Below are 22181 nucleotides of genomic sequence, written 5' to 3'. Positions count from 1 at the left end.
CTCTCAACCAAAACATAACCATCAAAACCAGTGGTCAGCTTAAGCTGCTATACCATGCTATACCAAAACACGCTGGGCAGCTAAAACAGCAGAAGTTCATTTTTCTCACAGTTCCAGAGGCAGGAAAGTCCAAGATCAAAATGTCATTCTGTTTGGTTCCTGGGGAGCAAGCTCTTCCTGGCTTGTAGATGGCTGCCTTCTCTCTGTGTCCTCACTGGGTCCTTCCTGGGTGTGAGTAGAGGGAGGGAGGAGAGAAGGACAGGGAGAGGGAGAAGGAGAAGGAGGTAAATTTCTGTTCTTTAAAGCCACCAATCCTATCATATTAGGACCCTGCCCTTATGACCTAATGCTTAGATTCAAGTTCTAAAACTCAAAGCAATATCACAAAAGTGAACCTACATGCTTCTCCTTGGATCCTACCAGTTAGAATTTATTTTTGAACTTTCTCCATTACTAATGATCATTTTGATCATTGATGAAGGAGGTGCCTGTTTCTCCACTTTAAAGTTCCTTGTTCTGGGACACCTGGGTAGCTCAGTTGGTTAAGCATCTGCCTTTGGCTCAAGCCATGATTCCAGGATCCAGGATCCTGGGATCCAGTCTCACATTGGGCTCCTTGCTCAGCAGGGAGCCTGCTCCTCCCTCTTCCAGCTGCTCCCCCTGTTTGTGTGCTTGAGCTCTCTCTTTCTCTTTCTGACAAGTAAATAAACAAAATCTCTAAAAAAATAAAGTTCCTTGTTCTTACTTTTGTAATTAATATTGTTTTATGGGAAAGCAATGTGAAATGTCCCATGTCCCTATATAAATGTTTCACTCTTCCTCCATCTTCTAATTTTTTATTTACTAATTTACATCAGTAGAAACTCATGAATTCTAATTTTATTCAACTTTTTACATCATAACCACTATTCATCCATTGTGATGACAAAATTGTCCCAGATTTGGCCAGTGGGATACTATTCAGACTGGTTCCTATGTCTTTTCTGACATATGCTTATCTTGTACTTGCCTTGTTCCAGCTTTGGAATCACTCTTTTCTTCAAGTCCTGGTTCCTTTGACTGGTACAGACAGTCCCCAAAGTATGATAGCTTGACTGACAATTCTTCAGTTTTACAATGGCACAAAAGTCCTACACATTCAGTAGAAACCATACTTTGAATTCGGAACTATGATCTTTCAGGGGCTAGTGATGGGCGGTACGATCAACTCTCCTGATGCTGGGTAGTGGCAGCACAGCTCCTGGTCAGGCATGTGATCACGAGAGGGAACAGCCAGGACACCTACAACCATTCTGTCCCCACACAGACATTTTGTTTTTCACTTTCAATACAGAATTCAACAAATTACATGAGATAGTCAATGCTTTATTATAAATAGGTTTTGTGTTAGATGGTTGTCCCCTACTGTAGACAAATGTATTTTGAGCACATGTAAGGTAGGCTAGGCTAAGTAGGTTGGGTGTATTGCGTGCATTTTTTTACTTATAACATTTTCAATTTACAATGGGCTTATTGGGATGCAATTCCAGTATAAGTTGAGGAAGATCTGTATTTAGATTCTGAGATCTAAGTGTGCTCATTGCTGTTGGGATGTTGCCTTTCAAGGCTCTCTCAGTGGTTGGAGATAGAGAATATCATATAAGTTAGAAGTGTGTGTAATCAATGTGTGCATTTGCATTTATAAATATTTCAATACCTATCTATGTATATGTATATACAATGAGTTCTACTTTACCATTTGTTTGATAATATGATTTTGTTCCAATACAACTGAAATATGAAGACAGAATTTGAGCATAGTGCAATTTCATGTTTGCTTAGGCATGATTTCCTCTGAGAGAAACAGATGAACACAGAAAACTACATCCAGTTGTTCCAATCCTTGTTTTATGGAACACACACACACACACACACACACACACACACACACACACATATCCAACATCTACCATCTACTTCAACTCACTTTATGTGCCATTCTCCATAACCATCTCATCTGGTATAACAACTTACTTTCTGATTTCAAGTAACTCTCCTTTCCACTGCTTCACAATGACATCGAAGCTGCGGTCTTTTCGATGCCTACTTCTAGAAGCAAATTTCTGGTCCTTTTCAATGTAAAGTACCATAGTATTTATCAATTTCTTACCCATTTAACATGTTAACTGTGCTATCATTTTTACTATGTTCCAAACTTTGTTTTTAATGTGTCACTGATGAAGTATTTGCCCCAACCTCATTTCTTTCATAAGCCCTGTCCTTTTTGTTGTCTGATTTTGTATGACATAATAGTTTTTAGGAATGTGATGTCATATTCTTGCAGCACTGACTCTATTCAAAACTGTAAATTCACACTAACATCTCTAATTCCACTCCAACACTCCAGGATTCATTCTAGTTTTCTTATCTTCTATTTTGGGAGCCCCAGGGATAAACCTATCTCTTCTTATTCTTGATATGGGCACTTAATTCACCAAGTCCCAGTAGATAACCCATCTTTCATCACTACCACTGCCTCATCCTTGAGACAGGTGATCTCCTCACCACCACACTTTATCACCATAGACGCTAGCTTGCCCCTCCTTCCCTTATGACAACCTTTTTCCATGTGGTCACTGTCTTCACTCTTCCTGGCTCTGATTCTCCACCATGAGAAATCCATTTACATTGTTCTGGCTCCAATAGCATGTGCTGGTCTAAGCTACAGAGTCACCCTCACCACCACATGGGAAGGACTACCTTGTTTTCAGTCCTACCTTTAGAGGTGGAACTGAGTTTTTCATTAGAAGAAGAAATGGAAAGGGGAAGAGGAAGAAGAAGAGTCAATTTTTTTTTTCTCTTTGGTCAGAGGAATAAAAAACAGTGATCTATCACCCTACAATAACTGTCTTCTGGACTTGCATTACAGGATTAGCTTTATCCCATTTTAAAAAGAAGATTTTATTTACTCACTTGAGAGACAGTAAGAGTGCACAAGAAGAGGGGGAAGAGTAAAAGAGAGGGAGAAGCAGTTGCCCTGCTGAGCAGGGAACCCAATCTGGTGTTTGATCCCCTGGGATCATGACCTGAGCCAAAAGCAAACGCTTAAGAGACTGAGCCACCCAAGCACCCCATCTCAATTCCATTTCAGAAAAGCCTTTTAATCTTATAGAAGGAGCCAGGGATTACATCTATATTGAGCTAGGTGAAATTGCCAGTCATTCTTCTCCAAAATTTCTAAAATGAAGCAAAATAGAGCATGAAGTGATTGAAAAATATCACTTTATAAGTTGCTATTTCAATGTGTGGTAGATGTTTAGCCTGTGATACATTAAGGACACTTTATTTTATCCTTAATTTCAAACTTAAAGTAACTTTGTAGTCCAAAATGGATTTTATTAGCCCACATTGATGACATGAAACACACTCCTCTTACAGAGAAAATGCTGTTGGGGAAGGAGTGCAGGGGAACAGAGTCCAGACCACATAAGCACTGAGCTGCACTATGATGTTTTCACTCCCAATCTTCACCAACAAATCAGGTAGCCAGCACTCAGTTCATTAGAGAGGCAGGCAAAAATATATATATAAGCCAATTGATGAACACCTCTCCACTTATTCTTTGAATAAATTCATGAGGGAAAATAAAAAATCACAAGATCAGGTACCTTAAAGCAAAACATGAATTGGGTAAGATGAGACAATTAGGAGCTACAGAGTATCTCTAGGATCTCATTGAAGAAGAACCTAGTTCAGTTCAATACTGTTCTCTTAGAAACACTTTCTAATAATTAGCACCAATCCTTTATTGGGCTAGAAATGAGAATTTACATCATATCTCACAATACACCATTTTGAGTTTATTGGCCAAAAGTATGTTGGGTAAATTGTAAATATTTCACATTATGGTTTGTAGATTCCATCATTCTCAGCAAGTCCTTTTAATATCTTCAAAATTTCCCCAGTAAAAGATCCCTTTAAGATATCATTATATCACACATAATGATTGGCTAAAAATTCATATCTCTGAAGTGAGTGAAATCAGGTACAATAGCTTTCTCATCAATTTCTTAATATATAGTAGAAGTTCTCTTTTATTGACATCTATTTTACTCAACTCATGGAATTAAACAAGCTGTCTAGTCTATTACTGTAATTATATTTTCCAAACAATTATATGTTACCAGCTTACTTCATAATTGTTTGAATGATCCGATTTTAGCAACTTGCCAACATGAAGCCTTTCTAAAACAACCAGTTAGAGATTCATTCATGTTTACGTGGACTAAATGGGAGTGATAATTTCTACATTGAATTTATTAAAAAATACAAAGTCTGGGAGTCCTCAAGAATACCCTCAGGTTGAATAATTTGTTAAAAAGAATTAGAATTCCAGAAAAAGCACTTATCCTCATGGTTGCTGTTTACTATAGCAAAAGAATAGAGATTCAAAGCAGAAAGATTCAAAGGCTAGAAAAGAATCCCATAGGAAAAGTCCAGGAAATTCCAGACATAAACTTCTAGCTGACTTTTCCCAGTGGAGTCAAGTGAACTGGACTGTTAGCAATATTGGGTGGCAATATGAAATAATGCCAACCAGGAAGATCACCAAGCCTTGGTTTCCAGAGTTTTTATTTGAGCTTGGTCACCTAGACATGACTGACCACCCACATGGTTTATCTTAGCCTCTACCCTTCCAGAGGTTGAGTTGTTACCACATGGCCCAAGACCACACAGTAAGTCATTATTCGCATAGACTATCTAGGTGACCCAACACACCCAAGTAAACAAATACACTTCTGTCAGGCAGGAAATTCCAAGGGCTTAGAGATTACTTCCCAGAAGCTGAGAGCAAAGTCCAGATTTCAAACAATTGTAGGTTATCAGTTTACCTAACACTTCTTTGAATGATGCAATTTTAGTAACTTGTCTCTATGGAACCTTTCTAAAATTCAATGCTCATTGATGTTTTTATAAGTGCAATTAGTGAAAGTTTTCATTTTTGTGTTGGACATATCAGAAAGACTATAAAGACAAGTTGCTAAAACAATGACAACAAAAACATACTGTCTTTGCATTAAGTAAAAATAAGACAATAGGACTAGAAAGTAGACAACACAAAAATCTAAAATCTAGAAAGACTCTTATTTAGATTGCTTATCAAGATTTTTTTTTTTAATAAACATATATTTTTATCCCCAGGGGTACAGGTCTGTGAATCACCAGGTTTACACACTTCACAGCACTCACCAAAGCACATACCCTCCCCAATGTCCATAATCCCACCCCCTTCTCCCAAGCCCCCTCCCCCCAGCAACTCAGTTTGTTTTGTGTGATCAAGAGTCACTTATGGTTTGTCTCCCTCCCAATCCCATCTTGTTTCATTGATTCTTCTCCTACCCACTTAAGCCCCCATGTTGCATCACCACTTCCTCATATCAGGGAGATCATATGATAGTTGTCTTTCTCTGCTTGACTTATTTCACTAAGCATGATACGCGCTAGTTCCATCCATGTTGTCGCAAATGGCAAGATTTCATTTCTTTTAATGGCTGCATAGTATTCCATTGTGTATATATACCACATCTCCTTGATCCATTCATCTGTTGATGGACATCTAGGTTCTTTCCATAGATTGGCTATTGTGGACATTGCTGCTATAAACATTCGGGTGCACGTGCCCCTTTGGATCACTACGTTTGTATCTTTAGGGTAAATACACAATAGTGCAATTGCTGGGTCATAGGGCAGTTCTATTTTCAACATTTTGAGGAACCTCCATGCTGTTTTCCAGAGTGGCTGCACCAGCTTGCATTCCCACCAACAGTGTAGGAGGGTTCCCCTTTCTCCGCATCCTCGCCAGCATCTGTCATTTCCTGACTTGTTGATTTTAGCCATTCTGACTGGTGTGAGGTGATATCTCATTGTGGTTTTGATTTGTATTTCCCTGATGCCGAGTGATATGGAGCACTTTTTCATGTGTCTGTTGGCCATCTGGATGTCTTCTTTGCAGAAATGTCTGTTCATGTCCTCTGCCCATTTCTTGATTGGATTATTTGTTCTTTGGCTGTTGAGTTTGCTAAGTTCTTTATAGATTCTGGACACTAGTCCTTTATCTGATATGTCGTTTGCAAATATCTTCTCCCATTCTGTCAGTTGTCTTTTGATTTTGTTAACTGTTTCCTTTGCTGTGCAAAAGCTTTTGATCTTGATGAAATCCCAATAGTTCATTTTTGCCCTTGCTTCCCTTGCCTTTTGCGTTGTTCCTAGGAAGATGTTGCTGCGGCAGAGGTCGAAGAGGTTGCTGCCTGTGTTCTCCTCAAGGATTTTGATGGATTCCTTTCGCACATTGAGGTCCTTCATCCATTTTGAGTCTATTTTCCTGTGTGGTGTAAGGAAATGGTCCAATTTCATTTTTCTGCATGTGGCTGTCCAATTTTCCCAACACCATTTATTGAAGAGGCTGTCTTTTTTCCATTGGACATTCTTTCCTGCTTTGTTGAAGATTAGGTGACCATAGAGTTGAGGGTCTGTTTCTGGGCTCTCTATTCTGTTCCATTGATCTATGTGTCTGTTTTTGTGGCAGTACCATGCTGTCTTGATGATGACAGCTTTGTAATAGAGCTTGAAGTCTGGAATTGTGATGCCACCAACGTTGGCTTTCTTTTTCAATATCCCTTTGGCTATTCGAGGTCTTTTCTGGTTCCATATAAATTTTAGAATTATTTGTTCCATTTCTTTGAAAAAGATGGATGGTACTTTGATAGGAATTGCATTAAATGTGTAGATTGCTTTAGGTAGCATACACATTTTCACAATATTTATTCTTCCAATCCAGGAGCATGGAACATTTTTCCATTTCTTTGTGTCTTCCTCAATTTCTTTCATGAGTACTTTATAGTTTTCTGAGTATAGATTCTGTGCCTCTTTGGTTAGGTTTATTCCTAGGTATCTTATGGTTTTGGGTGCAATTGTAAATGGGATTGACTCCTTAATTTCTCTTTCTTCTCTCTTGCTGTTGGTGTAGAGAAATGCAACTGATTTCTGTGCATTGATTTTATATCCTGACACTTTACTGAATTCCTGTATAAGTTCTAGCAGTTTTGGAGTGGAGTCTTTTGGGTTTTCCACATATAGTATCATATCATCTGCGAAGAGTGATAATTTGACTTCTTCTTTGCCGATTTGGATGCCTTTAATTTCCTTTTGTTGTCTGATTGCTGAGGCTAGGACCTCTAGTACTATGTTGAATAGCAGTGGTGATAATGGACATCCCTGCCGTGTTCCTGACCTTAGCGGAAAAGCTTTCAGTTTTTCTCCATTGAGAATGATATTTGCGGTGGGTTTTTCATAGATGGCTTTGATGATATTGAGGTATGTGCCCTCTATCCCTACACTTTGAAGAGTTTTGATCAGGAAGGGATGCTGTACTTTGTCAAATGCTTTTTCAGCATTTATTGAGAGTATCATATTATAAGAACATACTATGAGCAACTCTACGCCAATAAATTTGACAATCTGGAAGAAATGGATGCATTCCTAGAAACATATAAACTACCACAACTGAACCAGGAAGAAATAGAAAGCCTGAACAGACCCATAACCAGTAAGGAAATTGAAACTGTCATTAAAAATCTCCAAACAAACAAAAACCCAGGGCCAGACGGCTTCCCGGGGGAATTCTACCAAACATTTAAAGAAGAACTAATTCCTATTCTCCTGAAACTGTTCCAAAAAATAGAAATGGAAGGAAAACTTCCAAACTCATTTTATGAGGCCAGCATCACCTTGATCCCAAAACCAGACAAGGATCCCACCAAAAAAGAGAGCTATAGACCAATATCCTTGATGAACACAGATGCGAAAATACTCAACAAAATACTAGCCAATAGGATTCAACAGTACATTAAAAAGATTATTCACCACAAGCAAGTGGGATTTATTCCAGGGCTGCAAGGTTGGTTCAACATCCGCAAATCAGTCAATGTGATACAACACATCAATAAAAGAAAGAACAAGATTTTTTTATCTTATTTAAAGAACCTGAAGTTGAATATCTTAGACAATGAACTTTTTGTGTAGTTTATGCCAGGAAATAGGAAATTTCAATCTGCAGAAACTGCTCCCCGCACCCTCAAAAAAATCTTGGCCTTGCAACAAAAGTTTGGGAAATAGATGCATACATGTGAATCTTCACTGACTAATTCTTTTTTCTGGTTTTTAATTTTTCAATAACATGCCAAACATTAGATAACAAGGAACTGACAATGCAGAATTTTATTCAAGCCCTGTGCTCTGGAAATAGCCAATGATAAAGGATTCTTACCCATTATGCTCCAGAAAGCAAAAGAGCTTACTGAAAGCAAAAAAAAACAAAAACAAACAAAAAAAAACTTCCCCATTAGACTTGAAAAGACTCACAAAAATCCCCTTGTTTACCTATGACAAAACCAGACACAGATCTTTCAAATTCCCCTTTTTGCCTCATTAAATTATAACCTGAACTACTCATCCCACTGATCAATCAGAACAAAATGTTTGTTAGCCAAACTTCGTTAAACTTCTCTCCTACCTCTAGGCCCCTGAGTATTGGTCTGCCTCCAGCTTGAGCCAGCACACAACCCTCCTGAGAATGGACTCACTTCAAGTAGAATATTCTGAGCTACTATCCCATCATGCCCTGCTCTCATTGTCTTTAAAGTATTTTTTTCTTTCTTTCCTTTAGTTCTTTCTCATTTTCTTCCTTATTTTTTTCTTTCTTTTTCTTTTTCATTGCCTTAGGAGGCATTTCTTTCAAGTCATTATGCAGTTGTCAGCAAAATGTTGCCCCTTCCTGACCCATTTCACCCCTTCACACTCTGGGAGTCTCAGGGAGACTCTCTTCCTGAGGAAGAGCCCATCTGTCTAGCGCAACTCTGAGGCACTGAAACAATGTTTTTGGTATCTTTATGCCTTGTCCATTCCAAAAACACTTAAATCATTTTGCAAATCATTAGTACAAAATCATTTTGCACTATAGTGCAAAATCATACTATTTAGATTGATTGATTTGATTAAAAACCTTAAGTTCTACTCTGACGGCCTTTTTCTGGAAGTTTTTGCATCTTGGGTTCACATTTTAAGGTGAGAGATTAAATGATAATTCCTGACTGTAATTACAGATAGTTTGGTGAAAATTTACCATTATTCAGGCTTTACCAGTATTTGTTTCCGCCTACAATCTTTAGGCTGTTGACTGTACATCTTGAGATGCCTCCCCTCAGGAGAAGAGGATATGAGGCTATACTTTGTTCATCTAGGGATTTTATCAGAACTAAAGAAATATATTCAAGGGTCCTAATTCATTGACCAGGTGGCCATCTTCATGAATAAACTATTACATTTTTCTGTACTTACAGATTACTGGATAGCCCATACTCTTATTTTATTTGATTCCTAAGAAATAAACTTGGCAAAGTTTGACCTTCTGTCCTATAGATGGTTCGCAGAATTGACTTCCTAAGTGAAATAGTAAGAGGATCGTGGCTATCATCTTGGGTGCAGTGAGAGAGGTAAGTGTGCAGATTAATAATAATAGTACATTTTATAAAGAATCAACTATTTACATAATTTTCATTAACAACCCATCAGAATGGAACAAATTTTGGGGGTGAGATTGCCCTCATCTTTTAAGTAGGAATTTGGGTGTCCTGTAATCCAGTGCCCTGTAAATATAAAAAATATGCCCAATCATCAACAAAGGCAGATAAATGGTCAATAAATCAGATTGTTTTCATATATTAATTTTAACGTCGATAAGTCCTCTAGATGATTAACTCTTCCTTTTGAATCACGGACTTTAAGTAGCTTTCCACAAGCAACAAAATAAAAAGCAGAATCTGAATTCAAATTTGTATCTGGTAGGTGTCAAAGGTCACTTTTTTTTTTTTTTCATTATGCCATACATTACACATCAAGAGCTGTATAACATGCTTCAGACCCTCCTTAGGCCCAGAAGTTAAATACCATAGATTATATTGGAGTACATAGTGAACTCTCAGTAATAATAATAATAAACAATCATATTGTGGGTTATCAAAATTATCTTCCTTGAGGGATGACTCTCCATTCCCCATCAATATAAAAGCGTGTTAATAACCTGTACACTTTCTCCTGAAATAAGAGCTTTGGAATCAGGAAAACCTGAATTCTCTCACTTATCAACTGTAGGACCATGGACGGATTGTGTCACTTTTTTTTTTTTTAAGATGTACATATTTATTTGAGAGAGAGAGAGCACAAACAGGAGGAGGAGCAGAGGAGAGGGAGAGAGAGAATTTCAAGCAGACTCTCCTCTGACATGGAGCCTGAGGCAGGGCTGGATCTCACAACCCTGATAGCCGGAACTGAGCTGAAACCAAGAGTTGGACACTCAACCAACTGAGCCACCCTGGTACCCCTGGTCATTTCTTAAATCTTCAATTTCCTCATTTGAAATATGGGAATAATAATAACATCACTAAGATCTATGATTATATACTGTATTGCCTGTTATTATACAGCAATTTGAAATGATCCTCTACAAGTGATTTTAATTCCTGACACACCCTGTTGAGTCTGATTGGACTCTTTGTCTCTCCCTCTGCTCTTTGTTTTAGGAAAGGACCCTATTTGACAGTAGCACAGTTAAATGTGGATGCCGTTGAAAAGATGGCTCTGAAACTAACAGTTACTTTCCACACAAAGAAATACTGCTCATTCTTTTGTGCGTAAGGCTGCCCCTTTTAGATTATTCCCAAGTTCAAGACTTGGTTCAAGAAGGTTTTCATTGTTGCCTGCCAGACAGGGCTAATTAGGATTGTATTCCTGCACCCCACGGCCATGTCAGGCAGAGAAGTCAAGCAGCTATGTACAGAACATTTAGTATCATGGCATTAAGCCATGTGGCATAATGAGCATTGTGAAGGACCAGACTTAAGTCCTAATTGCAGCTCTACTGAATCGGAATTAAATACAAACCTGAACTCTCTTGGTCCCAGTTTACTTACCTACAAAATCATGGAACCACAGAATTTTGTTACACACAGTCTTTGGGTTCCCCAAATTCTAAGTTACTAGAAATGACTCTCCAGAAATAATATATTCAGAAAACTTCAATCACTTATTTGCACCTTCATTTTTTCACTAATTTAAGCTTGTTTAGTGGCAGGTACTGTTCTTTCTAAACATTGGAGATCCCACAACTGGGGGGACAGGGTGAAAATAGAGTCTTTGTTTTCAAGAATTTTAAATTCCTTGAAGACAACAAATGATAAACTAAAAAGTAAATATAGAACATAATGGCAACTTCTAGAAAACTTGAGGAAATATTATTATCAAGAAGGTGATATATAAAAAAATTTCAATTGAATCTATTAAATGAGTGCTGTTATTCACACTCATTCTAACACAAAAAGGAGAGATAAATATTTCTTTCTTGAGCAAATCAACCAGAATAGGCTATAGTCCAGTTGCATAGTTAAAGTCAGTAGCACAGGGACACCTCGATTAACTGTCTACCCTTCAGCTCAGGTCAGGATCCCAGGATCCTGGGACTTGATCACAGGGGGTCCATTGGGGGTTCCTTGCTCAGTGGGGAACCTGATTCTCTCCCTGCTGCTCCCTCTGCTTGTGCTTTCTAACAAATACATAAATAAAATCTTTAAAAAAGAGAGAGAGAGAGAGAGTCAGTAGTACAAAAAGGTGGAAAATTTAATGATATCAAGATTTTTTTTAATTACATGAAAGAATACAGACATAAAGAAATACAGACATAAACAAATTAGAAAGCTTACCAGGAGAGAAAAGGGGAAAAAATGAGGAATGCCAGGCAGTGAATTTTAAGTCTATGTAGGAGCTTTTTATCTGTCATTTCTAACTCATTGCAACAATTGAATAATTTATTTCTCTCAGTTTAAAATGAAACTAAGGCTCAAAGAGGATGTGTCACCTGCTAGGATCTGCACAGGCCCTCAACTTAAAAACCGACGCTCTTTCCCTGGCACTGAGACTCCTGTGAAACTCTTAGGAGAGTGGAAGGGTGAGAACTTACTGTATAAGAGCCTTGACATTCTTGGTGTGACACTGATACTTGACCAACCACACACGGATCACGGGGTATCCTAGCAAACAGTACAATTCTTTTTATTGTGAAAGTGTAGATTTCACACTGAAGGTTGAACATCTTGTATTTCTCTGAAATTTCAAGACAAATCCTTGTTTTACATGAGGAGAAAATCCCTCCTCCAGGCTCTATTAGATAAAACAGGTTGCACTGAGAAGTGAAAAGAGAGAAGGGGGAAGGAGCTGAAATAAGGCAAGCATACCCTGTAGGGCTGAATTCATTTTAATTATAAAATAGATGGTTGACTAGAAGATAGGGCAATTATGATGAGCAATGCCTTCATGCTTTTGATTTGCACTGGAAGCCGCTGATTCTGCCTGGTTGCAATTGCAAACATTTCTATTATCTTGACAATTACTTCTACTTAAAGATAATGAGTGGGTTTGACTCTTCTGTCATAGTTCCAATTCTGAGCTTGCTTCTCATTTTTCTTTTCAATATTAAAATCTTCATGACTAAAGCTTCCAAGCAACATTTTCCTCCAGGACCCAGACCTTTGCCAATTATTGGAAATCTGCATATTCTCATCCTGAAGGGGCCATATCAAACTATGCTGGAGGTAAAAAATGATTGTTCATTTCATACTTATTTATAATTTTCTACCCTCATTCTTACCCTCACGAGTGTATTATTAGCATGCACACACACTTATGACTAGTTTGTATATGTATAATGAAGTAATTAAATAGGATTCAAAGTTAATTGAGCTGTTTTATTTAATGTTCAGTTTCTTTTAAATTTGGATATATAAAAATATTAATAAATATATTTCTACTATTTAAAGTGGAATTTTACCCTGAAATATTGATGATCTGTATCCTTTATTTCAGCCACTTTGATCTACATATTCCATATTCTATATCCATATTCTATGTCCTACATATTTCTCTATAAAAGAACTGATTATGATTATAGTCTTACTCTAGAAAACTTTGTTATTAAAAAGAGTGTCTGTGGAAGGCACAATCGACCGTATGATCCCAGCAACAGAGACTCAAAATTGTCCATCATTAATTAGCTGTGTAAATTTATAAGAGAATTTAATCTCTATTTCTTTGTCTGTACAGTTACAGGACTAGACCAAATATTGGACAAATTTCTCTAATTTCCACTTCAAAGATTTTACAGTTCTTGATTGTGGAATAAGATAGAGGGATGGAAGGAAGAAAGGAAAGAAAAGGAAGAGAAGGGAGGGGAGGGGATGGGAGGGGAAGGGAAAGGAGAGGGGCGGAGAGGAGAGGAAAGGGAGTAAAGAAAGGAAAGAAAAGAAGGAAGAGAAAGGAAAAGAAGCAAGATGGGAAAGAAACAAGGAAAGAAAGAGAGAGAAAGGAAGGAGGGAGGGAGGGAGGAAGGGAGGGAAGAACAAAAATATAATATTTAAAATTTGCTTTTGGCCATAAATTCCTATTTTTAAGAGCAAAGGACAGATAATTAATATTGAGTTCTGCTATGTTCTATAAATTCTAAGCTTGAAAACCATAACAGGAGATCTACTGAAGAGAAAACCATTACTTTGCCTCTGTGGATAACACAATCATCATCATCACCGTCATCTAATATTCATATTGTACTTCTTAGTTTACAAAGGACTGCAAGGATTTCACTTATTCCTTACAACCACCCTCCAAGGGAAATAGGGATGATATTTTTATCTCCATTCCACGGATATGTGACTCAGAGCAATTAAATTTTACTAGTGACTTTCATTTTCTGATCTTTTAATGCTACTTTACGGCTTTCTCCTATACTCAAAGGTCACATGACAGGTCGATTCCTCAGGAGTACAAGATCTCTCAACAAAGTCTTTCATCTAATTCCATGTGCCCAACCCTATTTGTTTCCTAACATTCCTGTTTTTTTGCTTACATATTAACCAGCCTAATCCCTTTACTATTTAGATCTTCAATTTTTATCATTTCTACTTCTGTCCTACTGTTCTGTGTTAATTTCACCTATGAAATGTCTTTTCATCACTTCTTCTGAGCCTATGTCTACATTTTTTTCTCAAAATATACCTTGGTTATTTTTGTTCCTTTTCTGAATCCTGATATTTTATCCAATGTATATGTTGTGGTTCACACCTAAGAAACTGTCCCCACAGACTCAAATTCCTATTTTAATTTTTACTTACCTGTAACATTAAAATTTAAATTCTATTATCTTCCTAAGTTATTGAACCCTGTTACAATCTTTTTTTTTTTTTTTTAAGATTTTATTTATTTATTTGACAGAGAAAGTGAGAGAGCACAACCAGGGGGAGCAGCAGAAGGAGAGGGAAAAACAAGCTCCCTGCCCAGTGCAGGGTTCAATCCCAGGATCCTGGGATCATCCTGAGCTGAAGGCAGATGCTTAACAAACTGAGCCACCCAGGGGCCCCAGTTCCCATTTTCAGTAGCACAAGTGACAACGGACAATATTATTTCACTTTGGAATAATTTAGGTTCCGTTACTACAAGTACAGGTTTACTCTAAATATAGGTGTGGGGGAACCCTGGCACAGGGAACTATGTCTATTTTTTTTAAGTTAATTAGAGAAAGATAATTATCATATGATTTCACTCATGTGGAATTTAAGAAACAAAACAGAGGAGCATAGGGGAAGGGAGAGAAAAACAAGACAAAACCAGAGAGGGAATAAAACCATAAGAGATTCTTAATCTTGGAAACAGAGGGTTGCTGGAGGAGACAGGGGTTAGGGGTTGGGATAACCGGGTGATGGGCATTAAGGAGGGTATGTGATGTAATGAGCACTGGGTGTTATGTAAGACTGATGATGGATCACTGACCTCCACCTTTAAAACCTCTAATACATTATATGTTAATTCATTGAATTTTAAAAAAATAAGTACATAAATAGCTCAATCTTTAAACATAGTTTTTAAAACAATTTTGTTTATTTACTCATTTGAAATATAGACAGTGGGAGCAAGTATGCAAGTGGGGCCCATGGGGGGAGGGGGAGAGAATCTCAAGCCGACTCCTTGCTGAGCAGGGAACCTGACACAGGGCTTGAACCCAGGACCCAGAGATCATAACCTGAGCTAAAACCAAGAGTCTGACACTTAACCAGCTGAGCCACGCAGGCGCCCAACTATGTCTAACTTTAGGTGTGGCCTTTTATCTTCGGTATTTATTAGGTCACTTGGGTGGTTAGGGACCACTTTGAGAATCTGATGAAATATATAAAGAGCTTATCGCTCACATACATGAATATACCAAGAAACACACCAAATTTAGCCAACAGTGAAGTTCTTCCTGAACTTTCTAAGGGTTAGGGAATATTAGATTATATGGTGCTTCTCTAGAGACCCTAGACATAGTAAGCTAGATCTAAATAACAAGAATAATTATTCCGATCCTACAAAGAAACATCAGTGGTAAGGTGACAGTGCTACATAGCACTAAAATGGTTTGATCTGGAATCACCTAGGAGTTTGAAAGAAAAACACTTACATTTATAGCCTTAACCAAAAAGCCAATATTGTTTTCATGTCTCGCCTAACCTCTGAGTACATGTGTTACTACTGGCATAATATACAAAATACTCTGGGTACATAGAACTTACTATAAACCATACCAATATCCATTTTAAGTTACCGAACTCCACTAAATGAGGAAATCATGTTGTCCAGGCCAGTCTGCCAGCTAGTTGAGAAAAAATTGAAGTCTAAATGGGGTGCTATTCTATAATCCTTCCAGAAATAACGGTGTCATTCCCACTACTGCATGCATACCATGTGTGTATTTAACTTACTTTGTTATTTTTTTATTCTTTCAGTATGTTTCTTGTTTAGGGGTTCCTCCTAAAAAGTCATAAGACAGTACTCAGGAATAGAGATGAATTATTTGCTTTTATAAGGATGACCTTCCTAGATCATCAGCATGACATTGACAAAAATGATCCAAGAAGTTTCACTGATGCCTTTTTGGTCAGACAGCAGGAGGTAATGATGTTACTGTATCGTATTGTTTATTATTTAGTTTAATTAATACTATCTGGAGCAAAAATATTTCTTGCAAAGAAGAAAAATCATTGGACTCAATTAAGTTAGTAATGGTAGATTTGTACCCTACCAAGAATGCTATTTACTACATTTTCCATTCTTGAATATTTTCCACTGCTTTTCACATCATTCCCTTAAAAAAAAAAACAAAAACAAAAAATATATATATATATAGAAGACTTTGAATGCTAGCTTTTAGAATTAGTACAGCATTTCTTTTATTGTAATCTTGAAAATGTGTTTCAATTGATGACCCCAAGAAAGATTACTTAATACCATTTTTTTTAAAAGAAACAATGTTGGGCACATTCTAATCACTCAGTCAAAAACTAAATTCAAAAATGGCAAACAGCTTTTCCCATTGTTAGAATTATTTATTATCATTAGCATCCAGGATGTGCTTTATTTGAAAATTCTGCACAACATCCTCCTAATAAAAATAAATAAATAAATAAATAAATAAATAAAAATTAAAAGAAAAATTCACTCTATTGAGAAAAGAATGGCAAGCTTTTTGCTTTTTAAATTCATGTTACGTTATCTGCTATGATTGTCAAGTATAAAATTTTTTCATCACTCATGATTTCTTTTCCCCTTTCAGGAGAAAGATACATCTACTGCCTATTTCAGTGATGAAAATTTGGTGGCACTCGTTAGTAACCTGTTTGCGGCTGGTATAGAGACCACAGTCTCCACGCTACGCTGGGCACTACTGCTCATGTTGCGATATCCTGAAGTCCAGAGTAAGTCTCTTAAGATTCAGGCCATTGCCTGAAGGAAGGACTCGAAAATCTTTTAGGATGGAAAAAGCAGAATTCTGTGGCCACCCTGGATACCTTTAATTTATACCCCTGAGGACAGTGTGTACTTTAGTTTCCTTTGGACATAAGAAAGTAGATTTTACTCTCCAAGCTTCCTGAGACGGTCAACAGGTGTCAACACTTTGCAAGTGTCACTCCATGCAGGTCCCCAACAGGGCCTCAGGAATAGAGATCTAGGAGTGCAAACAGTGCAGAAAAAAATGGGTCAGAACTCAGAAAGCATTAAGGTTTGATTTTCAATTGGAAGGACAACTGAGAATATTGTTCCAATATCTCTCCCCCCACCTCTAATCAGTGCATTTTGTCCAGAAAAGGTCTGTGATGAGATCACCAAAGTTGTGGGGGCAGCCCAGCCTCGAATTGCACATCGAACTCAAATGCCATACACAGATGCCGTCATTCACGAAGTACAGAGATTTGCTAATATCCTGCCCACAAGCTTACCTCATGCAACAACCACAGATGTGATGTTTAAAAATTACTATATTCCTAAGGTAAGGGTTTAAAAGGGGAAATGAGGGGAGAGGGAAAGGATGTCAGCTGCTCAAAATCACAGAAGCACTGAAATAAGCCGCTGCAGGCGATCTCAGCCTGCCTTGCTTCCCGGCCTCCCCTGCTTCTCTCTCCCCCCTTCCCTTTGTCCTCCTTTTCTCCCTCCCTACCGTGCAAAAAAAGGTAACTGAGTGTGTCAGAGTGTATGTGCACAGAATAGGTGGTAATTACTCTGCACAAGGTATTACAAGGGATTATTATTTCCATGCAGTATCTGAGGAAATTGAGGTTCAGAGAGTTCAAGCAAGGTGGGTGGGTAAGGGGCCCAGATCGTGGGGAAAGGGTTATTTAATTCCCTTCATATAAATGTAGAAACTGGGATTATATCAAGAGTTAAATCATGTGCCATTATCTCATAGCAAACACAGAACTAAGTAAAGAATGTTTCTGGTTCTGAGTCCAAAGCTTGTGTTTTTTAGGAGGTACCAAATAAAAAAGTGGTTGAGTAAGTGAATGTTCTACACCAATCCCAAGCCCCTCATCTTCCCCTCCTTCCAGATTCTTCCAGAACACACCGCTTCTGAAAAATTACCAACGGGACCTTCACACATTTTTCAAGAGTCACTTGTTAAAGAAGGAATATAATCTCTGTCATTAATAGCACTTCTGTTTCTAGAGCACCGAGGTCATCACTTTGCTGACCTCTGTACTTCGGGACCAAACACAGTGGGAAAAGCCAGACACATTTAATCCCGAGCATTTCCTGACTTCCACTGGAAAGTTTGTCAAGAAAGACGCTTTCATCCCTTTTTCAGCGGGTAAGGTCTCGCCTTTGAGACAGGTGGTTTGAGAAATCTGGAGAGATTTGGCCTTGTCTGATGACTATACTTAGGTTTTGTATTTTTTTTTTTCCATGTGGCACTAAACGTCAGAAATATGGGAGAGTAAAAGGGCCTTTCCTCCCCAGGCTTTAAATTGGCTATAAGACCTTGGGCATTAGGCATTAGAATGGCATTTTCTTAGGGAGTCCCTGAAGATTCCTTGTAGCTGAGGCTAGGGTAGAGCTTTGAGAATTTGAGGAGAAAGTTAAGCATGGGGACAGTGGATAGCCCACTTCACTCCAACCAGAAAAGCTTTGCTTGCTTGATTTATTAATTGATTGATTGATTGATTGATTGATTTGACTCCATGCCCAGTGTGAAGCCCACTGCAGGGCTTGAACTCAGGACCCTGAGGACCAAGCATTGGTGGCCTGACTGAGTCAACCAGGCACCCCTGAAAAGCTTTGCTTTAATATGTATAAATGTCAGTGTTACTCTTAGAATTTCTTGGGTAGGGGAGGGAGGGAGGGGGATTAGGATTAGGGAAGAGAGAAGAGCTTTCCACTAGAGTACATTTTGGAATCCAGGGAACTAATTGAATTTACTCTATAATTTTCTGGCTTCATAAGAACCTGAAATGAACTCTCCATTCCTAGAAAAGACTCTTAGCAAAACTACACCATAAGCAGTTTGTCACCTTGTGCCTTTCCACTTACACAAACAATAGGTTAGCATTCACTCTGTATACTCATTCAGGGATAGGTAAACAGCAGTCACCCAAAGAATAGACTTTTCTTACCTACTGATAACTAAGGGATACAGAGAGATACAAAGTACAATACATTCTTCTAATTTTTACACACAAATACATGGAGGATTATATATGAGGAAACAGCACATGTATTTATGACTTCTACTTTAAATAAAAACATGATATCACATCTGGAACTGGAGTTAAAGGAAATGAAAAATAATCCACATTTAATTCATGGTGCTATGAATTCAATTTTTATTATGTTTCCTTGCATTAGATTTTGAAGAAAAAAAAAAAGCCATGGAAACATAAACAATGATCTCTGGAGGGCACTTCAGCTACATCTAATTCCAAACCTTCACTTTACAAGTGAAAAGATGGAGCAATTACTTTATCATACATAAATTATTTTTTCCCTAGACTCATCTATCAAGTCTTGGATTTACTGATGTTTAGAGAGAAGAAACAATGTTCCCCTTGACACCCCCTTGTCTCCATGCACAACAATTACTGTTTTTTTCTGACCAACTGTGCCTCCAGGTCCTTCCTGGTTTCTCACACACCTGGGCTTAGAGGCTTCTTTGGACTCTGAGACAAGCAGCAAATAGTCCAGATTTTTGCAGAGTGGCCCATCTTCAAACAAGTTTGGCAAAGTATATCTCAGGAATTCCAAACATCTCCAGATATACTGTTTGTGTATGTGTTTCCTGCTTTAGGAAATCTAGGAGTAGTGATACTGTTTAATCATAGACAAACAAATGGGAACATATTTAAAATATAACAACCACAAAACCATCACAATAAGAAAAAATACCATAAAGGCAATGTTGAGTGCAAAGTCCTCACATTTATCCTTACTTACTGCATTAAGATAGACATCTTGCTCTCTGGTGGGCTTATTTGACCTTTGATCACAATCACTCAACTAATATTGCACACAGAATTTCTTTTTAAGATCAACAAGATCATTTCCTATGTTTTCACCTATATATCCTTAAAAGTAAACTAAAACAAGGCATGCTTTGTTTTGTTTACCTTAACTGAATAAACCTAAATATAGAGTAGATAATTCACATCCTAAGTTGCATTATTTATCATCCATTAGATGACACTGCTCAATCATACATGTTGCTCTTGGCAAGTGGGAAGATCTGATCCCAAAAGCTAGATTAGTGTTCCTTCATGGGCTCCCTCAACACCCTATCATAACTTGTGACACTGTATAATACTCACCTAGTTCTTTGTTGGGCTCACCTACTGGGTAGTGAACCCTCCCTGAGCAATAGTCTCAGAGCCAAGCTAAATTAAATATCTGTATCTCCTTGACATTGCACATACATCGATGGACTGAATTGTTAGCTTTTATTTAGTAAACATTTTCCAACAGAGAGACGTAGTATACATTGCCTTTCACCCCTAAAAATCCTGCCTTGGTAGTAGACATTGTGAAAAACTGCCCCACACTATCCTTTGTGGTGTTCATCTATTTCCTGGAAGTCCCATTTAAACCCAAGTGTTACTTTCCTTGAGATGTAAAATATCTAGATTCCGATATTTTTCAGAACGTTGAAGTCTTTTGTGACTCAGTACCCTTGAGAGTTATCTTCCAAATTACATAAACCAACAACAAAGGAAATCTAATTGAACCCTCTTGTTTCAATAAAAACTTACCTAGAAGACTCCCTTCCTCAATTTTATTGACTCCACTTTTCAGATATCTTGACATTTTCCCCAATAAGTCATGTTTCAAGAGTAATACAAACCGGGACACCTCGGTGGCTCAGTGGGTTAAAACCTTTGCCTTCGGCTCAGGTCATGATCTCAGGGTCCTGGGATCGAGCCCCGCATTGGGCTCTCTGCTCAGCAGGGAGACTGCTTCCTCCTCTCTCTCTCCCTGCCTGTGATCTCTGTCAGTCAAATAAATAAGTAAAATCTTTAAAGGAAAAAAAAAAAAAGTAATACGAACCAAGTGTCTTGTCTTAAAATGCTTCATGTGTCTTCAGAGGCTACGTAGACCCAAGTCTTGGGTAAATAGACTTGGGTCTACGTAGCCTCTGGCCTCAGGTCTTAAGCTCCATAACTCATGTTCTATGCTCATGTCAGAGCCAAATAATTTTAGCCCTGATATACATCATGACCCTTCCACATCCCACCACATCTTTGCTGGCTGACTTCTTCTCACCCTGGCCACAAGAGCTGAGATACAAAGCTCTCATACAAAGCAGGAGACCTCCCTGATCCTTCAAATTATACTGGGTACCTTCACTATCTATTCTCATGACACACTAGGCTTTACCCTTACATTTTTCACACTGAAGTGTTAATGTTTGTTTAGCTGCTTGTTTCCTTCATGGGGGGCAGTTACGGGGGACATATGTACTTGGGTACATATGTATTTGATTTTGTTTTTCCAGGGCTTCAGCAGAGCCCATGAGGCCCAGAAGAGGCTACAGCACTAATCCACACATTCTAAAGTAGGAGAAATCAATGTGGAAAGCTTTTGTCTCTCACCAGATTGTGTTTGCTTTTTGTGCTCCTATGTCTCATAACCCTGCACTGCGTCTCTCTCCAGGGCGCCGGATGTGTGCCGGTGAGTCACTAGCCAAGATGGAGCTTTTCCTGTTCTTCACCAGCCTCATGCAGAAGTTCACCTTCCTGCCACCCCCGGGGTCTCCCATCTGGACCTGGACCTAACCCCAGACATTGGCTTCACCAATCAACCAATGCCTCACAAGCTACGTGCCCTGCCCAAGGCCTAGGCTATGCATTGCAAGCAGCAGCCCCTGTTCTTAATGGGGTCCTTCACACCAACTCCCCTTTGCTACATTTCGCCAGACGTGATATTCTTCCAAGTATTTCAGCCTTATTTAAACAGTCAGCCACATCATTGCCAAGAGTTCTCGTGTTAGGTCAGACTGGGTTCCTGAACTAATCAACGCGGTAGAGCCTCCGTGCAGTCATTCTCTAAGACAGAACGTGTGACAACTAGAACCTTCACTTCCTTCTCTAAGGTCTTTCTTTCCAACCAAAACTGTCCTTTTCCTCCAAGCCATATGAGACATCTAAGTATCACCAATCAGTAGTTTTAGTTGGTTCAGGCAGGATGACTAGAGAATGCTTTGTCCCTATATTCCCATGAACATCTTCAAAACTGCAATGAAGAAAATT

At 38.3% G+C, this 22181-nt stretch overlaps 1 protein-coding gene across 1 annotated transcript; it reads left to right on the top strand.

Annotated features, from left to right (window-relative positions):
* Window positions 1–15981: 15981 nt before the first annotated feature.
* On the top strand, window positions 15982–21772 carry LOC116589358 (cytochrome P450 2K6-like). Its single transcript, XM_032341347.1, is given in 6 exon segments — window positions 15982–16065; window positions 16727–16868; window positions 17256–17440; window positions 18115–18256; window positions 21586–21689; window positions 21692–21772. Coding segments are annotated over 6 exon segments (738 nt in total).
* Window positions 21773–22181: the final 409 nt, after the last annotated feature.

This window comes from Mustela erminea, chromosome 4 (assembly GCF_009829155.1).
Source record: "Mustela erminea isolate mMusErm1 chromosome 4, mMusErm1.Pri, whole genome shotgun sequence".
In the NCBI taxonomy this organism is placed as follows: Eukaryota; Metazoa; Chordata; class Mammalia; order Carnivora; family Mustelidae; genus Mustela; species Mustela erminea.
Note: the sequence above shows the minus strand (reverse complement) of the source record. Positions and strands in the feature narration are given on the sequence as shown.